This window comes from Diaporthe batatas (genome assembly GCF_019321695.1).
Source record: "Diaporthe batatas strain CRI 302-4 chromosome Unknown Contig00003, whole genome shotgun sequence".
In the NCBI taxonomy this organism is placed as follows: domain Eukaryota; kingdom Fungi; phylum Ascomycota; class Sordariomycetes; order Diaporthales; family Diaporthaceae; genus Diaporthe; species Diaporthe batatas.
This window is the reverse complement of record NW_025408550.1, coordinates 4761048-4784872: the sequence shown is the minus strand read 5'-3', so window position 1 is coordinate 4784872 and position 23825 is coordinate 4761048. Positions and strand designations below refer to the sequence as shown.

Sequence of the window (23825 nt, the reverse complement as noted above, 5' to 3'; positions counted from 1 at the left end):
AGGTCTGTTGACTCGCCTGCCAGGACAGTCAGTCAGCAACAACTCTGAGGCTGTTGGACGCTGTTTCAGCCCGCGCCACGTGCTGACGAGACCTGTCGCTGCCACCCGCCTGCTAGGTACCTAGGTAGACTACCGTGTAACCAATATATCCTCAAATCCCCCTTCGCTGCCAGCTCTGCCCTACGGCTTGGCATCTGGCCACATGCGACGAGCAAGTTTTGTTCCGACCAGCTCCCGCACTTGCACGTCTACTCAAATCACCTCGGCGCTCGATATTGACTTTGGTCATTATTGGGCGCACTAGTTGTTCTTGGTGGGGTGCAGCTAGGTTGAATATGTTCGTCTGCGGGTGGCTTGGAGCTACTCCAACTTGCCCCAGACCAGACTGTTTGCTTGGGATTTATGCACAACTGTTGACTCAAGTATCAACTGCCCGTATATGATGCCAAGCACATACATCCAAGATGCACCCGCGGAAACTTGGCCATGGCCGAAATCCGCCGCCTCGCCAGTCTTGGAATCTTTTCACACTGATTGACGCATGTGGTTTTTGAGTTCTGTGGCCCTTGGAGCTCCACCAGTCTCCTCTTGGCCAATTTGTCCCCCTAATGGGGAATGGTTGCTTGGCTCAAGTGCTATCTTGCTGCCGGTTGTTCTTACTAAATTTGCTCGACATCACGAGCGTGGTCTGCGAGACATGTGAGCACACAGATACAGTTACTCTTGATGCCTTCGGGTTTCCAGCTTGGGAGGCCGGTTCCCGCTCTGCAGCGCCTTGTCAAGCACAAGCAATTGCACTGGGAACTTTGCATGCTCGCTTATCGTTATCCACAATTTTTTTCCTTTGTGCTTCGGGTCTTGGGTCAAGGGGGCCAAGCAAGGGATTGTGTCACAAACTCCACGCTCCAAGGAGTTATCGCCAAACACGGCAGGACAAGGGCTTTCGCCTAGACGCCCAGCCTCTGCCACTTCACACCCAATTGCTTGCCGCCTACATGAAACTAGTCAACTCCATGGAAGCTTCTCAAGAGAAGTTTCCGCAATTCCTCCGTCTGGGATAAGTGGCGTGATCTCGACATTGGCATCTACAAGCCTTATGGTGTGGTGTGACAGCCACCGTTTAGTCCGCCCTTGCTTCACGTGGCACAACTTCTTGTCGCTACGCCGCCTTCACGATGCCTCCAGGCTTTCCACAGCAGGGGCGCGCGCCCGCAACGCGGGCCGGAGGCCAGTCGTCAGCTCGCCGAATAAGAAAAACCAAGCCGACCTCGGCGTGGAGCACGCCCGCCCGTTGTTCCGAGTACGACGGATGCCGGACACGTGCACCCGCCCGGTTCCAACGACATCTACTCTCCAGGGCCTAGATCCACCCTTCTGGAATACTCCCAGCCGGAGTCATACTTGCATGCTTTCGCCCAGCTTGCTGGGACAAAGCATAACCGTCCATGCGGCTACAGACCCCGGGGCCTCACCGTGGAGGACCCTGTCACTCTTCCCCGGGTAATCAGATTTGCTCTCCGATCTCATTAAAGTAAGGAGTCAGCAACAATGCTTGGTGTGCCCAAAAAGGGGAACAGCCACGTGATGACCTCCTGTGTCCTGGGTGGCTGGGTCCGTCAAGGTCTACAGGTGGACAGGACTCAGAGCAGGCTCGGCACGATCGTCGAACGGGGTGGCCGACGGGGCGCTCCGAAGCACAATTTATCACAGAGGGTCACCTGAGCGAGAGATTTGCATCTGCTTGATTCGGTCGAACCTGGTCGCACCGTTCTTCACTGACCAATACAAGAACACGCTGGTGTGTATCGCTTAGGTGAAGGCCCAATACCAGGCTCAGGGGAGGCGGTCCACCCTCCTATTGGAGCTAGAGGAGTACAGACTACCTCGAAATCTCGGGTTTCCAAGCATGATGGCCAGACGGACAAGTCTACGGGCTCTACCACAAATTACTACTCAAATCGTCGCGCTACGAAAAGACGGTGGAATTCCGGACAAGTCCGCGAACTGCGGACTGGTCATAAAATTACAAGATAGGGGAAAAGATAACGCTCGTGCATTTATTCTTACGAAAACTATTGAAAAATCCAATAATTAGCAACAGTACATATTTAGACTTTGTCAGACACAGGAACACAATGCTATTTCAGCTGTCTACGACCAGCAACACTCTCCGCCTATAGACACAGGAAAGGAATTAGCATGCCACTTTCTCAGGCCCAGAAAAATAATGCATAGAATTTTTCTAGTATGATCTGACACGGTATGTAAAAGAGGCAACCAGACCAGCATCCTGCTTCCGGGTTACCTTCTGCTGCGGGAGGCATCCCTTCTATGATCGATAATATCACCAATTTGCTGAATGCACCTCTTCGATACTATCATGTTGTAATGGTCGAAGATACATACGTAACAGCATGAGACCAACACATGAAACTTCTCGCTGAGCAAACTCTGTGACAGGCAGCTTCATTGTTGTTAAGAAAAGGCTCAGAATTTTGACAGGGTGGTGATGAGTTGCATTTTCGCCAAAGGTTATGAAATCTTTTCAAGGCAAACTTCGATTATAAGAGCTCCTTTAAGCAGAATGCTGAAACTTCACCTTTGCCTCCCGTTCGCTTGAGCACAATGTGATGGTACAGGCTTATAGACTCAATGCTGCTGGAATAGCCAATTTGACGAATTGGTTATTATGGTCTTTTGGCCGAGCGGTCTGTTGCTAGCAGTCAACGGAGTTCCCGCCATCTTACGCATTGAATTCAGCAAGTCTAGTGGTTGGAATTGAGCGTCCGTCCGATCTTACACCACTACATTACAGGAACGAAATACAGGACTCAGAGTCCTCCACAGCCTCGCCATAGACAGGGGATGAATTGAGTACATGAATCCCCAGGTATATTACAAAGCGAGAATGGCTTGTATGATTTCAGATCACTGCATATTTCTCCCCGCGTCGTGCCCCATCGATTTTCTTAATAATTAATTTCTCCACATCTAGCCCGGTTATCATCCTCAGCTAATTTCACGTCAGTGTTCGAAATTCTTAAGAAACACTTTGTGGCTCATAAATTCGGAAGATATTTGGCTACTGACATTGACTCCCATGATGGTAGGTAGCTTCCCCCCTCTCCGCTCTGCCTCGGCCGCCGCGTCTGGTGGTGGGCGCAGGACTTCAAAGAAGACACTGCTGCCGCATTGTTTGCAGAAGTTGTGCTTGACACTTTTATTTGCAAAGCAATAAGATCCCATGGCCTCTTCGGCGCCATCACCAAGATCGACGTTCTCCTTGATTGGGTATACAAGTAGATACCCATTGCGCTGGCACACAGAGCAGTTGCATTCAACGACGGGATAATTGTCGAGAGGCGGTGAGATGGAAAAGGTGAATCTCACTGCGCCACAGTGGCAGTTGGCCTTGTGGTTTGAGTATTCTCCCGTCGGAGGCGGGAATGGTGGCCCTGTCATTGCCGCGGTTGAGTTGTATGTCCTCAGGTAGGTCGCCCGGATTTCTGGTCTCAATCTTTTTTTTTTTTTTTGGCTTAAGGCAAGAGGAACTGAAGCGCTAATGGGACTACAGTAATAATGAAACCCCGGGCTCTTTATATCTGGCGCGTTGGGCGGACGTCCGACCTTCTGCTTGGCACCGGTGCCGATCCCGTAGCGCTGATGCTGATGTCTGGTCGGAAGTGCCCGAGAACTCTCCGACACCAGCTGATAGCAGCGGCAAACATTGTGTTTGGTCGATCTGCCTTGGATAAAAGTCAAGTCTCACAGACTATAAGTCGCGAGACGATGGAAGAAAGCGGTAGTTGGGCGGTTATGTTCGAGAATCTTCCCTATTGCTATCGAGTTACTTGAACGGATTGTGCAAATTTTGAAGGTGTCGTTCGTGTCAGGTTCAGAAGACGCGTCAGTACCAGGATGCCGTATTATTAATCTCTTATCTCTCAGTTTCAAGTTGTGAATCCATCAGTGCTGAATCACTTGACTTCCACCTGGGCAAGGTTGGCTAGAGCAGTGAATGGAACATCAAAGCCTCTAAGAGGAATTAGGAACTTAGACAAGAAAGCAAGCTAAAGAAGGTTTTCTCCCAATTGCCCAGTCCTAACCTGCCATGTACTTTCGCATAATTAGATGGATTATTTGTCCCAAATCAGATCGTGACACATGCAGTATTGGGATGCCACACGAGCAGCAAGGCAACCATGGCCGAAGACTGTCTTTCCAAGTACAGACACTCACATGGGACGACAGGAAAGGCATGTATCACTTGCTGAAGGCCAGCCTTTAGTGGCAAGTTTTGCATCTAGGAGTGGAGTTCAGGCCATGACAACACGGAAGCCAGATTATCTCAACAGGGGCCTTCACTACCAGTCGTGTTTACCTAGGTCCACTGTCAGACCCTCGGAGTGCATGCATACAAGCTGATTGTCGTTGCTCAAGGAAAGCAGGATTGCAGGATTGCTGTACGGCCAGTCCCAGTCTTTAAGGGGATATAGCCCCTGCCGAAGTCTTCAAGGTCCCGACTCATTGCTGCTCTTGAAACCATGAGCAGATCTGAATTTTACGCTTCCATGTGCCCACCCTGGGCCCTTCACGTAATGCGTTCATCGTAAGCCTCGAGGCCATTTGTGCTTGTTCTGTAGCTGTGCGCAGGTGAGTTGATGGTGAGTGGGCTGGATTGAGTCCTGAGGTCCAAGTTCTTTCAAACGAGCGAAGGCATGATTGTTTCGTGTGTGTAGGGTGTCGATCGAGCGGGAGCGGCCCTCGGGTGAGGTCAAGACGATGGGGTGACGATATTCGACGCAAATCCTCGCGGGGCGCAGGTCTTGCCGGGGTGTGTGCAGGTGCAGCGGAGGGAGCGATAATGGACGTATCTGCTTGGGCCCGTTCGGAGTGACGGCCATCCAACGTCGATCAAAGCCGTCTGTCGATACCTTCGTCTGAGTGACTGTCGTGTTACTTGAGCTACAGCACCAGGCAGCAATCCGGTCTGTCAGGTCAACCAAAGGGTGACGAGCAGGTGAAATGGTGGCATCACGTGCGGGAACGCAAGGCAGCGGCCTGCGTAACGGCAGGTTCCTGGTTGATTCAAGCATGGAAAGGACTTCTTCCTCACGTCCCAGGCAAGCCTTGAGACAGCAATGAAAAAGAGGGTTCGCGTCGCTCGGAGGCAGTGTGATACCGAGGACACTGTGGAGGTCGACCATGGGCAAGCCCAGAGGGCCGTCCTCCAAAAGACAAAAATTAGAATAATCACGATTGTACTCCGTAGAGTACTTTCAGAGATTAAACTGAAAAGAACAGATACTACACTTGATCTAAGCCCTGTTGTTTGATTCCGTTAGCATGCTGGGATCATGAGTAGGGGCTAATGTTAGGGGTACACGTACAAAAGGCAAAGAGAGCTAAAGAGGAAAGGAAGGAAGGCTCGGGAAGGGAGGTGGGCAGCGTGAGTTTAAATATTCCCAGCGGGAAATTCTGCCGCATGTGCGGACGGTTTTTGACCGCCTGCTATTTTAGGAATAAAGCCACCTGGAGCTGAATCTAAGGCTGACCGCCTACCCTTCCCGTCAGGGAGCTTCCCCTGCTAGCTTGCTTGGTCAGGCGTTCTGCCAAAATCTTCCGCGGCTGCTTGCATTTACGGAAACACTCGCACGTCAACATCCTCACCTACCCTAAACACACAACAGACCTAGTCGGTCGATGATGGCTCCATGATCATCTCATCAGAAGAGAATACACAAATCACATCACCACAATTATCTATCAATTCCCGCTAGATATCCCATTGCACATCCCCTCGTAAGCTGCCGAAAGAAGACATCTGGATCCGACGACGCGTGCTTTAATGGTAATAACAAGGCTTCCGGCGTGGCGGATGACATCTGGAATCTCGAGCTCGCCATCACGAATGCCCAGTTGAACCAATTGATCACAACACACCTCAACAGGCTTTCAGCCAGATTATTATCTGACAGAAGCTTGTTCTGGAAGCACCGCCATTACTTAAATACCTCATAGTTCAATGTTGGCCACAAGAACGACACCCTTGAATCTAGCGTTTTTGTAGTTGCCGATTTGTCTTTGGACGAAGATGGATGAGAAATGTATGAACAAAATGACTATCTCAGGCAAATCCCACTGCCCACAGGCTCAGCGCGGTGCCCTGATGGAGTTAGAATCGTTTGCCTCAACGTTCGCATTCCAAGCTTGCCAAGCTGGCAGCATGCGCCAGATTCTGTATTGGCCCTAGAAACCATTGGTCGAAAGAGACACTGATGAGTCTGACGAGAGGGCTCTGAGCCTTTGTTCTCAATTCTTTGAATCATACAAATCGGTGTCTGAGATAGTCTCACTGGCTCACCCTTTCCCTGTGAGTTTTGAGATTTCCGCAGGTCCTATCTTGACACGAGCATTCTGGTTGGCTTTCTGGCCTACATTTGCGTTCGACTCAGCTTATTGCCCACTGAAGCTCTTACTTAATGCTGCCAACTAAGGCGGTCTACCGCTGACTAGAAGCAGACCACTGTCTGTATCTTGTTGGATGTTGAAGATTGGAGCACACATCACAGCGTGAAGGTACCACATACATTTTACGTGTGCGTATGTATGGGGATTAGAAACGAAACCACCTGGAGCACATAAGTACCATCAAGGTCGAGGTACACGCTTTTTATGTGTTGTGACATGGCCACAGACAAGATCTTGTTGGGATGTGAACACGGTTCTAAGGCTACTAAGTACCCTACCTAGGTACCTAGGTAACTGACCAGTCGACTTTATTGCGGGCGGTTGTCACATACGTCAAGGTCAAATATTGGCCTGAAGAGAAGCACCTTATCGTCATTGAGTCCAGAAACAGTGAACTACATGATGGCAAGTTAACATTGGTGACCAGGAATGATAATAGAGTGTGAAGTTCAGGGCAATGGAAAATTAAAAACCCCTGGGGACTGGAAACTTTCTGTTGGGCTTTCGATGCTTGGACTGTGCGTCTGAACAGACAAAACCTGTTGCAGGAGCTCAAGTGCTGTCAACCTGGACGCGTTATGGTAACGGAGCAACCAGCATTGGAACCATTACCCCATCAATCCGTATTTGCCCTTGGTTCAGTCAACAATCTGGATCTTTCAACCACACCATCACCACAGCCTACCACAGGAGTTTGTCAGCTCTCAATCCTCAATAATCCAACATCGGCCTACATCAACCCTTAATCCAGGACACCAACCTCAGGATGCCTCCCAAGAAGACCACAAGTTCTTCAGCTGAAGGTGGCGATGGAGCTATTGCCGCCCTGGTGAGTGTTCCAAGCATCTACTTGTTCCTGAAGCACATAGCACGACTCCTTGAGCGTGTGCTTGACATAACACAGTTTGCTTCCTTCAACAACCATTTGCTGACCTTGGTGTCGTCTTACAGTGCCATGTGCTCATGAACTGCGATGACTTCAAGATTGACACCCATAAGCTCGCGCCAAGTAAGTGGACTTGAAATGAATCGTGCCTGCCGTGGCCTTTGACAAAGGGCAGCGTGTGTCGCGCTTCATCAGCACCACATGCAGTCTTCCCACGGGTTGCTTGTCTCTCAACCGAGAAGTTACCCAAACAACAGGCGTTCCACCATGAACGTCACGTCCCTCTTTATCTCAAATAACAACTTTAGAAGCTTATTTTGCTAACGATCTTTAGTTCTCGGTGTGAGCCACCCCAAGAACGTGTAAGTAAAGGCCTCCAGATCACATGTCCCCGCACTTTCTCCTTGCCCATATCTCTTCCCCAGAAATCTGCTGCACTGTTCTTGGTTGACTGGGATTGACTCCGCCACGCAGACCCCGCAAGATCAACGGCATCATCAGTCCGTACGGATTCGAGTTCAAAGGTGGCAAGGTCGTCCAGTCCGGTAGCCAGGCTCCAGCTGGCACCGCCGGTCCCAGCAGCGCTCCTGAGAATGGCAAGGGCGAGAAGACCAAAGCTCGCCAGGGTCCTGCTCCGAAAAAGCGGAAGCTTGCTGATGACGATGACAGCAGTGACAAGGAGTAAGACAGTCACGAGGCTTGATGGGCATGCTAGTCTGTCTTCACAGGTCTCAAGCACTTGCCACGGGACATACATTTGGCGAGGAGTTTTTGATCAAACAAACCCTGGCAGCTTGCGTCTTTCGACATCCTACCTTCATCCACAACGGGCACCCAGGGAGAAATCAAGAAGCACGATGATGGAGGAAGCTTCAGGTTGAACGCCCATGTTTGGAATACGCTCTTGGCTCTGGCATCTTTGGGGTGGGGAGTACAGGGAGGCTTAGACCAATACGACTCGCGTTACTCTCCTTAGGAGTATGAGTACCTAGCACTTGAGGAATGCTTTCATTTGGTATTCAAAGCCTTCCAAAATGAAGGCTCGCAATCCCATGTGCTCTTGACAACCATGCCCCCATAGATTCACAAGACCGCATGGGCTTTTGGTGAAGTGAACAGCAGTAGTCCTTTCCCAACTTTGCGTCCTGAATTAACAAGTCCTTTGGATTTGGCTGATGTTTCGCCACTCGTATGGGGAGACCGCATGTACGGAGTGATCTTGAATGGGCCCATTTTTCCAGACCTCGGGAGGTTCGCAGTGGAAGACGAAGTCACCACTCGAGTGAAACCTGTGGCCGAACGTGATGTTCTGATCTTTCAACCTGTCTTTTCATCAGAGCAAGCGGCAACAATTTTCGCCATGTCGTCTACAGAGGCCTTAACCCATACTTTGTAACATGACAGGAGTTTGCCCTCGCCTCATGGATTGATTGCATTGATTGGGGATTGGTGGCGGGAGCTGTCAAGTACCTACTACGCCATGCTACTGTGGTGGGGATCTGTGCGTGCCACAAAAGTCTGTGTTTGTATAAAAGCAATCCCTAGCTCTAGCCTTGAGAAAGTAACCCGCTGCGATTTTCGGTACTTGGGACCCACTGCTTACGATTTGACGCATTTCGAATCTCTTACTCCCAGCCATGCTGGACCTGCATACGCAAGGCACTGGGACCAGTCGACTCTGCTTACTTCTTGCTCGATCTGCCAATTGGATATCACGGCAGCACTCCGAAAGCTTAGCAAAAGTGGGATTCATATGAACACCAAAAATCGGTTAACTGAGATGCCGCGTGGCCAATGGTGCGAATGGGGACACTACTAGGTAGCCGACTCCCTATCAATTGCTGCTAGCCATCTCAGCCGTTGGCCGGCTTGTGTCTTGTCATCCAGGCCAATGAGTATAGATTCAATTGTCTGGTCTTCTTATAACAAAGAGACTTTAGCTTCACCTTAGACACCCGCCCGGACTGGTCGTCACCATTTCTTCTTTTATTCATGCATACCCGTAGATCAGAAGATCTAATGCGTTCTAATTCCAAGAGGTCCAGGGACAAGAAGATAAATATTTTGCGTCGAATTCTGGAAATTACTCTTGTCTAGGATGACAGCATTACTTAAGTACTTGGCAGTCTATTGTACAGATCAGCCACATACAATCGTTAACTTGCTACCACTAATAAAAACACAGACACAAAGTGCTCTACTTTGCCTTGATTCCCCCTTCCGTATTGTCGTGCATGCGTTCTGACAACTAGAAGGAGGCGATATTTAAGTATGCTCCAGCTAGGTCTTGAAGCGTTTAAAACTGTGTAAAGGGACCTTACGACTTCGGGTTGTATATTACGAATCAAGAACAAAACCGCATGTGTTCTATATTGAAGCTGGCAGCCGAGACCTCGAGGCAAAAGCCACTCTGACGATCCCGTAGCCGATGAATCTTTTCCTTCCGAGCCTATAGTTGAGCGTCACAGAGCTTTAACTCGTTCAAGTGATAGTCTTAGCTACAAGAGTCCTCGTCATACAGAAACAAGTTGCTGCTGTGTCTTTTTGACGCCGAAAAAGTAGATCTTGCAAAACCGCCCAGGTATGTATATGTTCACCCGTCACCCTCTGTGGGTCAGTTTCACATCCGCTGTCTTGTAAAGCAATTGATAGAAAGCAACCAGAATATGTGCGCACATGTGCCCAAACCTGCGCAAAGTGCCGAAACTACCATCCTCGGCCGGCCAGCTTCTCGTCCGCTCTCATGTTGCCACAGTTGATTCCGACCATGGCCTCCCCGAGACCAGTGCTGCACTCTGCCAGCACCTTGGGGTCCTTGAAGTGAGTTGTGGCCTTGACGATGGCCTTGGCCCTCTTCGCAGCGTCTCCTGACTTGAAGATGCCGCTACCGACAAAGACACCGTCGCACCCGAGCTGCATCATGAGGGCGGCATCCGCAGGCGTTGCGACTCCCCCGGCCGCGAAGTTCACGACAGGCAGACGACCCTGCTCCGCGGTCTGCTTGAGGAGCGCGGCGTCACAGCCCAGCTCCCTGGCAAGGGCTCGGATTCCGAGCTCCCCCTCCTTGGCAAGCGCCGCCTGCGCCCGGGCGATGTCGGCATTGACCTGGCGCATGTGTCTCACGGCCTCGACTACGTCTCCAGTGCCCGCCTCTCCCTTGGTGCGGATCATGGCGGCTCCTTCGGTGATACGTCTGAGGGCCTCACCCAGGTTCCGGCAACCGCAGACAAAAGGCACACTGAAGTTGTTCTTCTCTACATGGTAGGCGACATCCGCAGGGGTGAGAACCTCAGACTCGTCAATGTAGTCCACACTGGTATTTTGTTAGTCACCTGCTACGGATCCTCCCGGCGATACACTTTGGGAACAATGGAACAACCCCACGTGTGAGAGACGGGGCCCAGTATAGAGGGCGGTGGAGGTACTCACCCTAGAGCCTCGAGGATCTGGCACTCGACGAAGTGGCCGATACGGGCCTTGGCCATGACTGGGATTGTAACGGCGTCTTGGATCTCCTTGATCATTGCTGGGTCACTCATGCGTGCAACACCGCCGTCCTTCCGGATATCAGCGGGGACACGCTCGAGGGCCATGACAGCACAGGCGCCGGCTTCCTCGGCGATGCGGGCTTGCTGGGCGTTCACGACGTCCATAATGACTCCACCCTTGAGCATCTGAGCGAGGCCGGCCTTGACGGCGAAGGAGTTTTTGTTAGCGCCATTGGTACTGCCGTTGGTAGCCGGGGCGGCCAAGTTGACGGTGGTGTTTGAGGACCCGTTGGAGGTTGCCATGATGGATGTGACAGAGATATAACAACTTAGGGGGCTGAATTGACGTGTGAAGCTGTGGCACGGACTGTGGGTCGAGTTCTGGAGCAGGACGGGTGGTTGCAGAAGGAGGGGAGCAGTTCTTTTTGACTGCCAGGTGGTTGGTGTCGTGGGTTGGGTGTTAGTGTGAGGATGTGTGAGAGTGTGAGTGAGAGAGAGAGTGTGTGTGGAGACAATGACTAGTAGACTGTAATCTGATCTTCTAGAAGTGTTCGGCTGCAGGGCCTGCCGTTATAAGATGGACCGGGAGGGAATAGAGTGCCAAGAATGCGACCCTTTGTGTTCAAGTGCGCCTGAACCTTTTTTTTTTTCGCCACCATGCGGCGAGAAAGCAGCGTGCCAGGTGGTTGAAGCTTGGGCAGTCGCGGGCGGCGGGCGTCCAGCCAGTCGACGATTGAGTCTCGGGGAACACAAGGGTCGGCACGATTCAGTGGGTTGCAGCAGGGAGCACTGAGTTGTCGGTGGGCATGCAAGGTGAAGCGGGCTGGCGGGCTGACAACCACTCGCAAGGCACGTCCCACGCGGACGGGCGCATATGATTTTATATTTGATAGACAAGCTTGTCGTGAACGGACGCTGCCAACAACCCAAACGCCTCCAGTACAGTCAGACCTGATTTCATGGCTGCTGATGACTCAGAGACTGCCAGTTGACAAATGGCCACCAAACCACCAGCGCCCGATGTCGGGACGGAATGGGCCAGGTGCAGGCCCGGCGCACAGCTCCCAAGACCTTCGATCCGTGTCTACCCTGGATATAGAGTTCAGATCTTCGGCACTGGCGCCAATGGCCCCGAGCGACAATTTTGTCTGCGTAAAAACGGCGGAGCACATCTGCCCACGGGAGGGGTAATGTTGGCTGGGCCAGCGACCGCGGATTCCAACAGTCACGAGAGAGGGAATAGATAATAATACTGTATGTACTATCTAATAATACATAGCACCCAAACGACCACACGGCCACACGGCCACACGCCCCCCCCCCCGGGCCCCCCCAGGAACACTTGGCTAGCCGCAGCTCGTCCCGGGCCTCCGACAAGTCACACCCAATCTGGTCATCCATCCATCCATGCTCATTTGCGACGAACCAGAATAACATCGCCGCCCCCGTCACGACTCATCTGCCGCGGTCATCGTCGAATGAGGGAGCCCGAGCCGAGTCAACCCACACGTCAGACGTCAATCTTTCCCCCAAGGTTCAGGGCCGTCCATAAGAACCTCTTCCCCTAATCCGGCCGTACTGACTGACCGCAGGCAAGACTGGTTCTCGCTCGGCCTCAGACTGACGATTCCACTACACAATGGCGGCTACTGTCGGCGTCTTGGCCCTCCAGGGAGGCTTCCTCGAGCACCTCTCACTCCTCCACAAGTCCGCTCAGCATCTCACCAGCACAACCTCACATCACAGGAGGCCCTCGTTCGATTTCATTGAGGTCAGGAACACTGCCGACCTGGCACGTTGCGATGCCCTCATCATCCCCGGCGGCGAGAGCACTACCATCGCTCTCATAGCAGCACAGTCGGGGCTCCTGGAGCCACTGAGAGATTTCGTCAAGTGAGTCCCCCACGTCAGCCACCCTCTCCCCTCCCCCTCCCATTCGCTGGGTCCTGGGAACGCGGTCCGGACTGACGGCGCCCCAGAACCGCTAAGAAGCCCACCTGGGGCACATGCGCAGGTCTTATCCTGCTTGCTGAGGCAGCAAACGCCGCCAAGAAGGGTGGTCAGGAGCTTATAGGCGGCCTGGACGTCAAGGTGCACCGCAACCACTTCGGCCGTCAGATCGAGAGCTTCGTGGCAGACGTCGATTTGCCGTTCCTTGCGCAGTCGCACCTGCTGACCGGCTCGGATTCCGCCGCCCCCTTTCCCGGAGTCTTCATCCGGGCGCCCATTGTCGAACAGCTGCTAGCACCCGGCGCCACGGTGCACTCGGTGGAGCCCGGAGTTAAGGTTCGTAATGGAAATCCAGACAGGGCAGAGGTTGAGATTCTGGCCGTCTTGCCGCACAGGAAGAACCAGGTCAAGGGCAGCGCGGTGGACAGCACCACCGAGGTCCACGGCGGCGAGCTCAATGACATTGTTGCTGTCAGGCAGGGCAACATTATGGGCACCAGCTTCCATCCTGAACTAACCAGCGACATCCGTATGCATGTTTGGTGGCTGGAGCAGGTCCTCAAGAACCTTTCTTGGACTTGATGGGCGGGAAGAGGACACAGTTGAGAACATTCAAACATGTTTTACCCCGTCGCCATGTGTGGCAGGCCGTAATTCTGCACATTTAGACATAAACACATAGACCCAGCGCAGCTTTAGAGAAATATGTCAAACAATACTTTTACCGTCTCTGCCCGATGACTCGTATGGTGAGAAGGTTGAACGGACCGATGATATCAGTCGGGGCCCTTCTTTCGAAAAACTTGTTTCTTCTCACTGGGACACAACTAGTAGAAATTGTTGAGTGAAGTCAACTGGTAGCAGCCTGAGGTGGTTTCGTTCTCATGCTCATGTTTCGTTCTTATTCCTTACACGTCTTAAGTGGTACGCGGTGGCTCCATGCAATGGTAAATGTTCAAACACCTAGCAGTCAGCTTTCTTTTCTTTTTTTAAAAAATGATTAAATGAAATAAACCGAAACAAAATGGAAATGAAGCCGATAACAGGATAAAGAGAAATGAAGTACCCTAGAGTAGCATAAGAGCTCCGAATATCTCTTCTAACTTATGACTCATGCCCCGTAGTTTGTAAGGCCTTGGACTTGGTACTAGCAAGTGGCAGCACTTGATATGTTATTTGCTCAGGATTACAGACCGACCAAATTGAGGCCCAACTCCCTTCAAAAGCCAAGCATGAGGTATTATTTGGTTATGCTATCTTACACTCTTAGAGGTGTGATTTTCTCTAGGAACAGGCGGGATGACGAATCCCCAGCGGCAGTGAAAGGGACCAGAAGCGTTAGAACATGACAGTCGCACTCCGCTGTCCTGTTTGAAGTCATCACCAGGTATTTGAAAATGTTTATGTGCGCACCTGCCCACGTACGTATGACATGACATGACTCTGCCACCTCAGAGCTGGGCAGAATCTCAATGCAGGAAGCAAGTTACACATGCTTGATGGCAACACAGGCGGTGCTAGTCAAGCCAAGAGGAAAATGGATGCACCCACAACCTCAAGGCGAGGATTTGATACCAATAACCGATTGGGAGACCAAGCTAGGGTTTCCAACTGTGCTTGAATGTTAGCTTCAGGGGATGCATTATGTTTCCAGGAAGGCTTACGAGAGTAACGTGACTTCATAAAGACAAGAAAACGTGATCACCTTGGGCCGTCGAAAGGTCTTGATTATCAGAATGTAGAAGCAGTATTATTCGAAACATTCCAAACGTGACTGTGACTGCGACTGCGACTGCCACTGCCACTTTACTCTAGAGTGCTGCTCTTGCTTTCCAAGTCTCCAAAGGAGTGGCTTCCACTTCTATCAACATTCCCGGTCTGTCAACGACCTTAGTGGATCACACCCCCCAAAGTCGATCTCTGCTCACTCTTGTGTTATGCCGCCTTCCATCAACCAGTCTCTTTTCTTCTAGTCTCAAAAATTACAGCTTTCCATAAGCTAGTCTCCTTTCTTCCAGTCTCAAATATTTCGGCCTTCCAACTTCCAACTTCCAACTTCCAACTTCCAACTGCAACCGCTTCACCACACTCAACACCAACATCACACTTTTGCGCAGTCTACCCACTGCCAAACTCAGCCAAGTCATTCTGAAGCAAAAAGCCCCTCTCAAGCTTTCCATCATGCAGAACCTGATCTTCTTCTTGATGGCCATCATTGCCAACATGGCAATGGCTGTCATGGGCTCGCCTCTTGCGACCAGGGGCGACGCGCCCCCTCCCGTTGGAGGCAAGTAGCTTTCCGACACAGTCTTTTCCACTTCAAGAAGAAGAAAATCCCTTTGGCATCCTACAACGAGATCCTTTATGGCCTACATGTGTTGAGACTGGCCATAACCACCTTGTGGCCCACTCCTTGCCGTTTTGCTGTGAAGCTGCCCTTGCTTCTTGGATGAATCAACAGCTGACTCGGGATACCATAGGTGGTCTCCTCTGGTGCACCAACCAGGCGGACAAGTTCTGTACTGTTGGACTCCATGACAACTTCGACACTCATGAGATCGATGTCTACATCTTTGACAAGAACTGTAATGGCCCATTTCCAATCCCGCAATCTCTTTGTACCTGCTTTTCTAACCTTGTCCTCCACGGGATTTAGGCAACGTCTACGCCAGCACCAACGAAGTCCTCACTGAATCGAAGTACACCATCAGCTGGAAGGACGGCTCTGGCAACCCGCACTCGGGAGACGTGCTTATTCACGATGTTATTGGAGGAACCGACGAGTTCTGTAAGCATCACTTTTCACCTTTTACGGCATCTTTCATGTTTTGGAATATTCTAGAATACAACACTTTAGGACCCGTGGCAGGACTAACTTCACCACTAGGGTTCGGCAGCGATCACTACCAGGAGGGTTGGACTTTCGAGAGCCCGCTGCCGGTCTACTACGAATACCGTGCGTTCAAGTGCGAGGACTGAGGGGAAGGGGTTTGGCGAGGAAGTGAAGATGATGTCTACCTGTCGCTGAGACACAAGACCAACACTCCCGGTTGAAGCACAAAAAATCCACATTCTCCCCAGCAACAGGCGCCAGATCTTGATTTGGGCCACTGAGGTTGCAGACAAAATAATGAAAACAAAGGCCATTGGACCCTTATGACATATGCTGACATGCTGTGACATACGGCCCAAATTTCCACCGCCCGGCACCGGCAACTTGAGCCATGCCAAATCTTCAGGTCACCATCAAGCGTGTCCCAGATGAACAAGACCGCCAACACACGAACTCGATGCTCCTTGGCGCAAAATTTGGCCTTTCCCCAGCACCGTTTCGCCAATCAGATGCTTGCACCTTGATCCCTATTTACCTCTTCACTAGACGGCCGACCCAAGCCATTCCTAATGGCATCTTCGACCTGCACCAGCCTCTTTGGCAGCGCGAAACCGATACCGAAGAACACAAATATAGCCCACTTCCATCTGAACGGATTAAAAGCCACAGAGAACGTGAACCACCACAGCAACTCCAGATACGTGAAGAAGTCAAACGCCCCGGTGGGGCTGCGGGCTTTCAGGATCTTGGTCATATCGATCCACCGTTCCATCCAGAACGGGCTCGGGCGGGTTAGGGGGTCAATGAGGAACATGAGGAGAACCCGCGTGTAGATGCCAATGTGCCAGTTTCCCACAGTGCCGATCGCGGACAGGTAGGTGCAGTTGATGGCCGAGATCGAGGGGTGATTCGGCGGGAAGGTCTGGAGGTACCAGTTGGGCGCCCCGTAAGGCTCCTCGAAGCTGTCCTTTGGGAGGAACGACAGGGAAGGGCGCTGGAAGCCCGTGGCGAGGACGATCATGTCCGCTTCGATCATGTCCTCGCGTCCCGGCCCGCCGGGGGGTACGCCCTTTGCCCGACGGTTCACCCTCACTCCATCTTCTTCGAACCCTTCGATGTCGCACCTGACCCACTCGGCCTTTCCAGAGCGAATCTTGTCCATTACATCCGTGTTGACCATGGGCGTGTCCATAAATATCCCTTTGTTGTAGGGCGCAATGTCTTGGAGGTCGCGGTAGAACAACTTTTTCAGTATCAACTCGGGTATCCATGAGAAAATAGTCTCCTGCCCAAAGATGTTGAAGGCGAGGAGAATATTGACGATGGGGTTGCGTGGAATTATCCACTTTTCAGATCGGGCAAGAATGTAGACCTTGGCAGCATCTTCGTCGGCTGCGTACTCAAGGGCTTCCACTGCGCTGGCTCCACCGCCGATAACCACCATGGTCTTGCCCTTGGCGCTCTTGCCGGTCAACTGACTGGAATGATAGATTGGCCCGCGGTATCTCTCCATGCCTTCGATATGAGGGCCTGGGAAGATAGTGTCAGCAAGCGGCCACTCTCTTCGAAGTGCTGATGGCCGACTTACGCTTGGGATCACCACAAGTGCCAACAGCAGCAATAAGACCGTCAAATCTCCCATGAGAGGGGTCATTGACCACCCAGCGGCCTTTCTCGTCTTGGTAGACTTTCTCGGCCTTGAAGTTAAACACAGTCTTCTCGTCTAGGTTGTAGCGCTTCCATAACTGCTTGACCTGGCTCAAAATCTGCTGACGGTCGGGGTAGCCTCGTTCCCACTGCACCGAAGGGTGAAATCGATACATTAATGAGTGTATCTGGAGACTGGATGTGTTGTTGACTCTCTGAAAGCCGTCAGCGGGTTATCACATGTGGTACTCGCGCAGGGAGTTGGAATCGGTCACCCACACTCCAGATTCCGCCCAGATTGTCCTCCCCGCCGGCCTCAAAAATGGTGACATCGAACCCATGGCCGACGCAGTGTGCTGCAGATGTAACACCAGTGATACCGGCCCCAATAATGGCTACCTTTGGTCTTAGCAGGGGCTTGCTCCTATCCGGAGGCGCCGGGGACAGAATCTTGTCTGTCAAATACTGGAAAACTTGGAACCAGAACAGAAAGGGGTGGAATAAAGGGTTCTCGACCCTCGACTCGGAAGGCATTTTCAGGTCTCGAGGGGGTTTCAAAACTCCGAGCCCAGGTCACGCACAATACTGCAGGAGGGAACAGAGGAGCGACCGGCCTGGAACTCGTCAACGTCCATGAGCGTTTTATATGGCTGCTATGCCCCGGACGGCCCTGGAGGGTCCGGGCCATCGTCAAGTAGCAATCAGCTTTGAACGTCAGTTAACATTGGCCTGTTATTTGTCGCACCATTCTGTAGACGACGACAGCTGCCAGCTAAGCTCTCGACATGCTAGGTTACCCAGGTAGCTAACATGGCTGCATGGTGCGCTACCAATCGCGGAATTTCGATCCGAGCAGACGACGTCATTTGCCGTGGGGCTTGACGATGTCTGATGCAACCGGCCCAGGGCATTTCTGGCATGTGAAAGGAGCCTCAATCACTCGCGCCAACCTGCCTGCCTGCTGTCCGGGAGTCCGACTGCTGATGCAACGCTGCAAAACGCTGTGCATTGCAAGCAAGCAAGCATGCCGGCACGATGTGGCATTTCAATAGAACTGTCGACCGCTTCTACTGCAGCTGGCTGTCCTCGGTGCGTGTTCCAAGTCCTCTATTCCTCGGCCTAGAGACGGCAAATCTCGTCGGCCGAACGTAGTCGGGTCCGAGCGCGCCGTCTAGTCTACTGTTGTAGTTGAACTCTCCAGCGCCCAGTTCGGCTAAGTCGAGAGAGACCACCACTTGTATAAATCGAAGGCTCTAAAGGTCGGCAATTGCAACCATGAGCCTGTGGGTTATCTGCTGCTTGTGTCGCCCAGCCTAAGCATCTTTGCAGGTGAAGACGGTGTGGATTCCACTCATCTCCTCTTCCCCCCTCTGTCCCGCCGACCGGATTCGAGAACTTTGAGCCGCTTTTGATAACTCTCGCCTGCTTCTCCACTGCCTCGGGGGCCATCCACGGTGTCACGACCTCTCTTGCGACTCTTCTCCAGTAGAGCCTTTGTACCCCGCCCGCCGTCCTTCCTATTTGTCATCTTGTTGATTCGGTCGACACCCATACCTAGATCCCGCCACTCCTCGCCGCCATAGTCCATGCGGCCACTGCGGCCATCGCGCGCAGCCTTCTGGGCCCGCTCCTTCTTGCTCTCCTTGGGCAACCGGGTGAAGTTCCGCTCCTCGTATTCACGACGCTCGTCTTCTTCCTTGCGCTCCGACGCAGTCTTGAGTCTTCTGCCAAACTGGGCAATATTCGTTCCGATACTTGGTTGTGCAACAGGCGCTGTAGACAGCTCATCGGCGACAAATTCGTCCATGGTAGCGGACTTGACCGGGCCCCGTTCCCTCTTCTCGCGCTTATCGAAAGTGGGCATGACTGTAGGGGCGACTTTTGGAGGCCTGTATATGCCGTCGTTCTCCTTGCCGTGCTTTCCGGCTGCGTCGGCAGCAGGACGCCGGGCCATAGCGCCGAAGAGGGGACGGGCTTGAATGCCAGCCATGCTCGGTGCGGGTGCAGAGTCTGCATCACTCTGGTCCTCCTCTTCGGAACCCTCATCGCTAGACTCGGAATCGGAGCTGGAGGCGGCAGCTGCCTGCGCGGCTTTCTCATTGCGCTCTGCATTGTCGGCAGCGCGCAGAAGCCTTTCAATCTGGTAACGCAGCTTTTCCTCGAGTGGGCGGACTCCCTTCTCCAGGTAGAGGCGTAGCTCGACCAGCTTCCTTACAACTTCTCCGTCATCGAAATGTTTATCATCGTCGTCCGAAGTGCTCTCCCTTGACTTGCGCAGCTTGACTAGGATGAGGAAGATCAGGTTCTGCAGGTACGAGAGCAGCAGCTCGTTTTTGACATCGAGCAGGGAGATGCCATCTCTGGGCGCTTCGACCGAGGTTATCTTGGAGGTTGCTTCAAAAACTGAAGAGAGGGCATGCGTCAAGGAGTCCAAGAGGACGGGAAGGGTTGTCGCTGCCGCCATGCTGCAGTGTGGAATTGTTGGTAGAGAGCAACAAATCTCCAAACTTTTTTTTTTTGGGCGATAAGATAGATTTCTTAGCTTGCGTAGCACGCTCCTGCCAAGACCTTCCCAATGGGAGACACCCCGGCCCTGACTAATCCGTCTAAGGCTGAGCGGCAGGGGTCGGGTCGCTAGAGCTGCCAGCCTGCCGTCCATCGAAACGCCTGTCAGTGCCTCGCAGTCAGATGTGTGGTGAGAAGTTGACAACTGGCGGCACGAGAAGGAAGATACAACAAAGCTGCATCAACGCTGCGCTGACTGATCGCTGCATTCCACGAAAGCAGATCATATATGTGCCCGCCGCAGCTACCCGGTCTAACAAAAACTTCCGTTACTTAATAATACGCTGGCATGCTCGGCGACAGACAGCTCTGAGCGTTGCGCCCCCTTACCCCGAGCTATTCTGAGAGAGATCCACCCACTCGAAGAGGCACGTTCCACGTCCAAAGTAGCTCGCGTACGCCTTGGCGCATTGCCTACTTTGTTCTGTCAACGAGCACAGAAGACTGACCTACGTTACCATCGAGGATACAGAACGCCCGAGATGCAATTGCCGACCCTCCCGTCGTCCCCGGCGGCGGCGGCGCTGCTCTCCCTTGTCGCCCTCCCACATGTCGCGTCTGCCTTCTACCTGCCAGGCGTGGCCCCGACCACGTACAAAAAGGGCGATGTCGTGCCTCTATATGTCAACACAATAAAGCCGATTGCTCCTCCAGGAGACACAATGCTACATTCGGTCGTCGCATACGACTACTATCTCCCGATATTCAAGTTCTGCCAACCCGACGGGGGGCCGCAATCTGTGGGCGAGAGTTTGGGGAGCATATTGTTTGGCGACCGAATCATGACGTCGCCATTCGAGCTCAAGATGGCGACCAATGAGACGTGCAAGGCCCTCTGCGACGTCAAATACACCCAGGCCGCCGCCAAGTTCGTCAACGAGAAGATCGAGTTGGGCTACAGCCTGAATTGGCTGGTGGACGGGCTCCCGGCCGGCCAGGACATTACCGACAAGCTTACCCAAACGGACTTCTACAGCCCCGGCTTCTTGATGGGCGAGGTTTCGAACAACAAGCCTGCTTTTAACAACCACTACGACATCATTGTTGAGTACCACGAAGTTGGCGGCAACCCCAACCAGCTGCGGGTGGTGGGTGTTCTCGTCCAGCCTCACTCCCTCAACTACGGCGACAAGGAACCCGACTGCGCCACCGAGACATACGAGCCAGTTGTTTTGTCTGCTGACGGCCAGACCAACGTGAAATTCTCCTATGGCGTCTTCTGGATCAAGTCACCCACTGCTTGGGCCACTCGGTGGGACAAGTATCTGCACGTCTTCGACCCCAAGATCCACTGGTTCTCGCTTATCAACTCGGCGATCATCGTGGTCTTCTTGGTTATGACCGTTATGTCTGTGCTTGTACGCACCCTGCGCAAGGACATCGCGAGATACAACCGACTGGACTCAATCAACCTGGACGACCTGAACGGCACATCCGTCGTCGAGGATGGAGTGCAAGAGGACTCAGGCTGGAAACTGGTCCATGGCGATGTTTTCCGCACACCATCCCACCCTCTTCTGCTCTCGGTACTTCTCGGAAACGGCGCGCAACTGTTCGTTATGACCGGCTTCACCATATGCTTTGCGCTGCTCGGATTCCTTTCACCGTCGAACCGCGGATCACTAGGCACCATCTTGGTACTGCTTTACACCATCCTGGGCTTTGTCGGAGGCTATGTGTCCGCACGAGTGTACAAGTCGCTCGACGGCGAGAAGTGGAAGCTCAACATCGGCCTAACGCCACTGCTCGTCCCTGGGATAGTGTTTTCTATTTTCTTCATCCTCAACCTCCTCCTTTGGGCGAAGCAATCGGCCGGCGCAGTGCCGTTCACGACAATGCTTGTCATCGTCCTGATCTGGTTCATCATTTCAGTGCCCCTTTCCTGCACGGGTTCTTGGCTTGGGTTCAAATCTGCCCCGATCGAGTCCCCAGTCCGCACAAACCAGATCCCTCGGCAGATCCCTCCGGCTACTACCTATCTCAAGCCTATCCCCAGCATGCTCCTCGTCGGCATCCTGCCATTCGGCGCCATCTTCGTCGAGCTGTACTTTATCATGAGTAGTATCTGGTTCAGCAAGATCTACTACATGTTTGGTTTCCTGTTCCTGTGCTACGGACTGATGATCATCACTTGCGCCGCCGTCACCGTCCTGATGGTTTACTTCCTTCTGTGCGCCGAGAATTACAACTGGCAATGGAGGTCCTTCCTGGCAGCGGGCACGAGCGCAGGCTACATCTTCCTGAATGCGATGATATACTGGGTCACCAAGCTCAGCCTGGGTGGCTTCGTGGGCAGCATGCTCTACATTGGATACAGCGGGTTGATCTCATTCCTCTTCTTCATTCTGACTGGTGAGTTCAATCGTATTTCCCCCTCGTTCATTCCATGTTACTGAAAGTCTCCAGGCACGATTGGCTTCTTCTCCAGTTGGTGGTTCACCCGAAAGATCTACTCCTCCATCAAGATCGACTAAGCACCCCGGAGATTTGCCTTGCTCGTCAGCATTTGTTTGACCAAAAGCCAAGGTATCATTTGTATAGCATTTTTAGACTGTACCAACACTACGAGGGAATGCGCAAGTGCATGCCCGAGGGCACAGCGCCATGAGCCCGGGCGGTTGACATGGGGGTGCGGTCACGACAACAATAGCTTGGCGTCAAGGTCGCATATGTTTCTTCATAGCAATTCAAGCTTGGTAGACATGGCATCGGTCGTAGCAGCGGATGGCATATTGATTCTGAAGCAAAGATGACCATGTGACTGGCTTTCGCAGTGGTCTCTTCAACCACCGGACTGAGTTTGAGCCCCCATTCGATTGATTTAGCCGCGAGACCAAGCTACCTAGCAAAGACCGGATGCTCAGTCATCATCGTCGTCATCGAGATCACCACCCATGAACTGGAACTGCTTCTTCTGCGGCTCGTTCGAAGCAGCCGCACCGCCAGGCGACGGCCCCCCAGCACCAGTGCTCCCCCTCCGCAGCGCCTCTTCCTGCAGGCGCTCCCTCTCCCGCTGCCTCTCCCGTGCGACGCGCGCCTGCTCCTCCCTCATCTTCCGCAGATTCTCCTCCCGCTCCACTGCCTCTCTTTCCTCCTGCTCTCGGCGCTCCTGTTCTTCCCTCTGCCGCCGGGCCTCCTCCTCCGCCGGATCGTAGCCGCGGGGGTCGATGCCCTCCTCGACGAGGTTCTGAATCGACGCGAGCGCGCCCACGCGTATCTTGTCCTCTGTCGCCCAGGGGAGGAACACATGGCCCGTGAGTGGGTCGAGGAACTGCGTCCACTCCTCGGGCAGCGCCGTGGCGCCCGAGTTGGCTGTGGTCTGGGTGCCCTGCTGGCCCTGGGACTGCGACTGGGCCGCTGGCGTGGGGGCACCGTTCGACGTGACGTTGGGGTTCGGCGTTGAGGCGCCCGCGACGGGCGTTGGGGCTGCCGTGGTGTTTGGGGTGTTGACAGCTTCACCGGTGGATGGCCCGCTCTCGGCGTTGGCGGCTTCGAGGCGGGACAGTATGCTCGCGGGGGGCAGCGTCATCTTGCTGATCCTGCGCGCGTAGCTGAGCAGCTCCTCGTAGTTGACATCGTACTGCGGGCCGTCGGGCGCGGCCGTTGTGCTGGTGCTTGTGATGTCCTTGCGCGTGTTCCACAGGGTGCGTATGGTGTCGCGGATCTGAGCGTCGAGAGCAGAGGAAGACGCCTTGAGTGATTCCAGCCGGCGGTAGTTGTTCTGGTGGGATTCCACTGCGAGGAGAGCCGATGGGTCAGTCATCAGGAAGCTTGAGGGCGCGGGCGGAGGGTGAAATGGATGGCATACACTGCTTCAGCCCGCTGCCCAATTCACTATCGGCATTTGCAAGCTCGAGAGCCTGCGAAGCCTGGGGATTGTATTTTGTGATGGACTCGACGAGCGTCGCAAGAGCCTTCTCGACCCGCTCGAAGCGAACGTCAACGATCTTGTCCATTATTGCAGGTGCGCCTCGGATGCCCCACA

General features: G+C 53.1%; 9 protein-coding genes across 9 annotated transcripts; 4 read left to right on the top strand and 5 right to left on the bottom strand.

Annotated features, from left to right (window-relative positions):
* Positions 1 to 2923: 2923 nt before the first annotated feature.
* KVR01_003143 (uncharacterized protein) lies at positions 2924 to 3462 on the bottom strand (the record flags this gene model as incomplete). The annotated part of the gene is made up of 2 exons (XM_044792647.1): positions 2924 to 3013; positions 3091 to 3462. 2 exons carry the CDS (start codon positions 3460 to 3462, stop codon positions 2924 to 2926), a joined length of 462 nt encoding a protein of 153 aa, XP_044648158.1.
* Positions 3463 to 7237: 3775 nt separating this feature from the next.
* Positions 7238 to 8042, top strand: KVR01_003251 (uncharacterized protein; the record flags this gene model as incomplete). Its single annotated transcript, XM_044789374.1, has 4 exons — positions 7238 to 7300; positions 7423 to 7480; positions 7692 to 7719; positions 7832 to 8042. 4 exons carry the CDS (start codon positions 7238 to 7240, stop codon positions 8040 to 8042), a joined length of 360 nt encoding a protein of 119 aa, XP_044648266.1.
* Positions 8043 to 9701: 1659 nt separating this feature from the next.
* On the bottom strand, positions 9702 to 11726 carry KVR01_002355 (uncharacterized protein). The gene is made up of 2 exons (XM_044781805.1): positions 10787 to 11726; positions 9702 to 10670 (listed from the first exon to the last, which is right to left on the bottom strand). Exons 1-2 carry the CDS (start codon positions 11146 to 11148, stop codon positions 10064 to 10066), a joined length of 969 nt encoding a protein of 322 aa, XP_044647370.1. The 5' UTR covers positions 11149 to 11726; the 3' UTR covers positions 9702 to 10063.
* Positions 11727 to 11789: 63 nt separating this feature from the next.
* Positions 11790 to 13524, top strand: KVR01_002913 (uncharacterized protein). Its single transcript, XM_044781262.1, has 4 exons — positions 11790 to 12099; positions 12275 to 12379; positions 12438 to 12738; positions 12825 to 13524. Exons 3-4 carry the CDS (start codon positions 12485 to 12487, stop codon positions 13375 to 13377), a joined length of 807 nt encoding a protein of 268 aa, XP_044647928.1. The 5' UTR covers positions 11790 to 12099; positions 12275 to 12379; positions 12438 to 12484; the 3' UTR covers positions 13378 to 13524.
* Positions 13525 to 14976: 1452 nt separating this feature from the next.
* KVR01_003960 (uncharacterized protein) lies at positions 14977 to 15774 on the top strand (the record flags this gene model as incomplete). Its single annotated transcript, XM_044794731.1, has 3 exons — positions 14977 to 15075; positions 15257 to 15380; positions 15452 to 15774. 3 exons carry the CDS (start codon positions 14977 to 14979, stop codon positions 15772 to 15774), a joined length of 546 nt encoding a protein of 181 aa, XP_044648975.1.
* Positions 15775 to 16133: 359 nt separating this feature from the next.
* Positions 16134 to 17809, bottom strand: KVR01_002000 (uncharacterized protein; the record flags this gene model as incomplete). Its single annotated transcript, XM_044791713.1, has 3 exons — positions 16134 to 17158; positions 17217 to 17490; positions 17555 to 17809. The coding sequence occupies 3 exons, from the start codon at positions 17807 to 17809 to the stop codon at positions 16134 to 16136; spliced, it is 1554 nt and encodes a 517-aa protein (XP_044647015.1).
* Positions 17810 to 18626: 817 nt separating this feature from the next.
* KVR01_002610 (uncharacterized protein) lies at positions 18627 to 19739 on the bottom strand (the record flags this gene model as incomplete). The annotated part of the gene is made up of 1 exon (XM_044789261.1): positions 18627 to 19739. The coding sequence occupies one exon, from the start codon at positions 19737 to 19739 to the stop codon at positions 18627 to 18629; it is 1113 nt and encodes a 370-aa protein (XP_044647625.1).
* Positions 19740 to 19952: 213 nt separating this feature from the next.
* KVR01_003728 (uncharacterized protein) lies at positions 19953 to 22314 on the top strand (the record flags this gene model as incomplete). The annotated part of the gene is made up of 3 exons (XM_044791719.1): positions 19953 to 20235; positions 20313 to 22192; positions 22247 to 22314. Exons 2-3 carry the CDS (start codon positions 20323 to 20325, stop codon positions 22312 to 22314), a joined length of 1938 nt encoding a protein of 645 aa, XP_044648743.1. The 5' UTR covers positions 19953 to 20235; positions 20313 to 20322.
* A 386-nt stretch (positions 22315 to 22700) lies between these two features.
* Positions 22701 to 23796, bottom strand: KVR01_002680 (uncharacterized protein; the record flags this gene model as incomplete). The annotated part of the gene is made up of 2 exons (XM_044790640.1): positions 22701 to 23575; positions 23649 to 23796. 2 exons carry the CDS (start codon positions 23794 to 23796, stop codon positions 22701 to 22703), a joined length of 1023 nt encoding a protein of 340 aa, XP_044647695.1.
* Between the last annotated feature and the right edge of the window lie 29 nt (positions 23797 to 23825).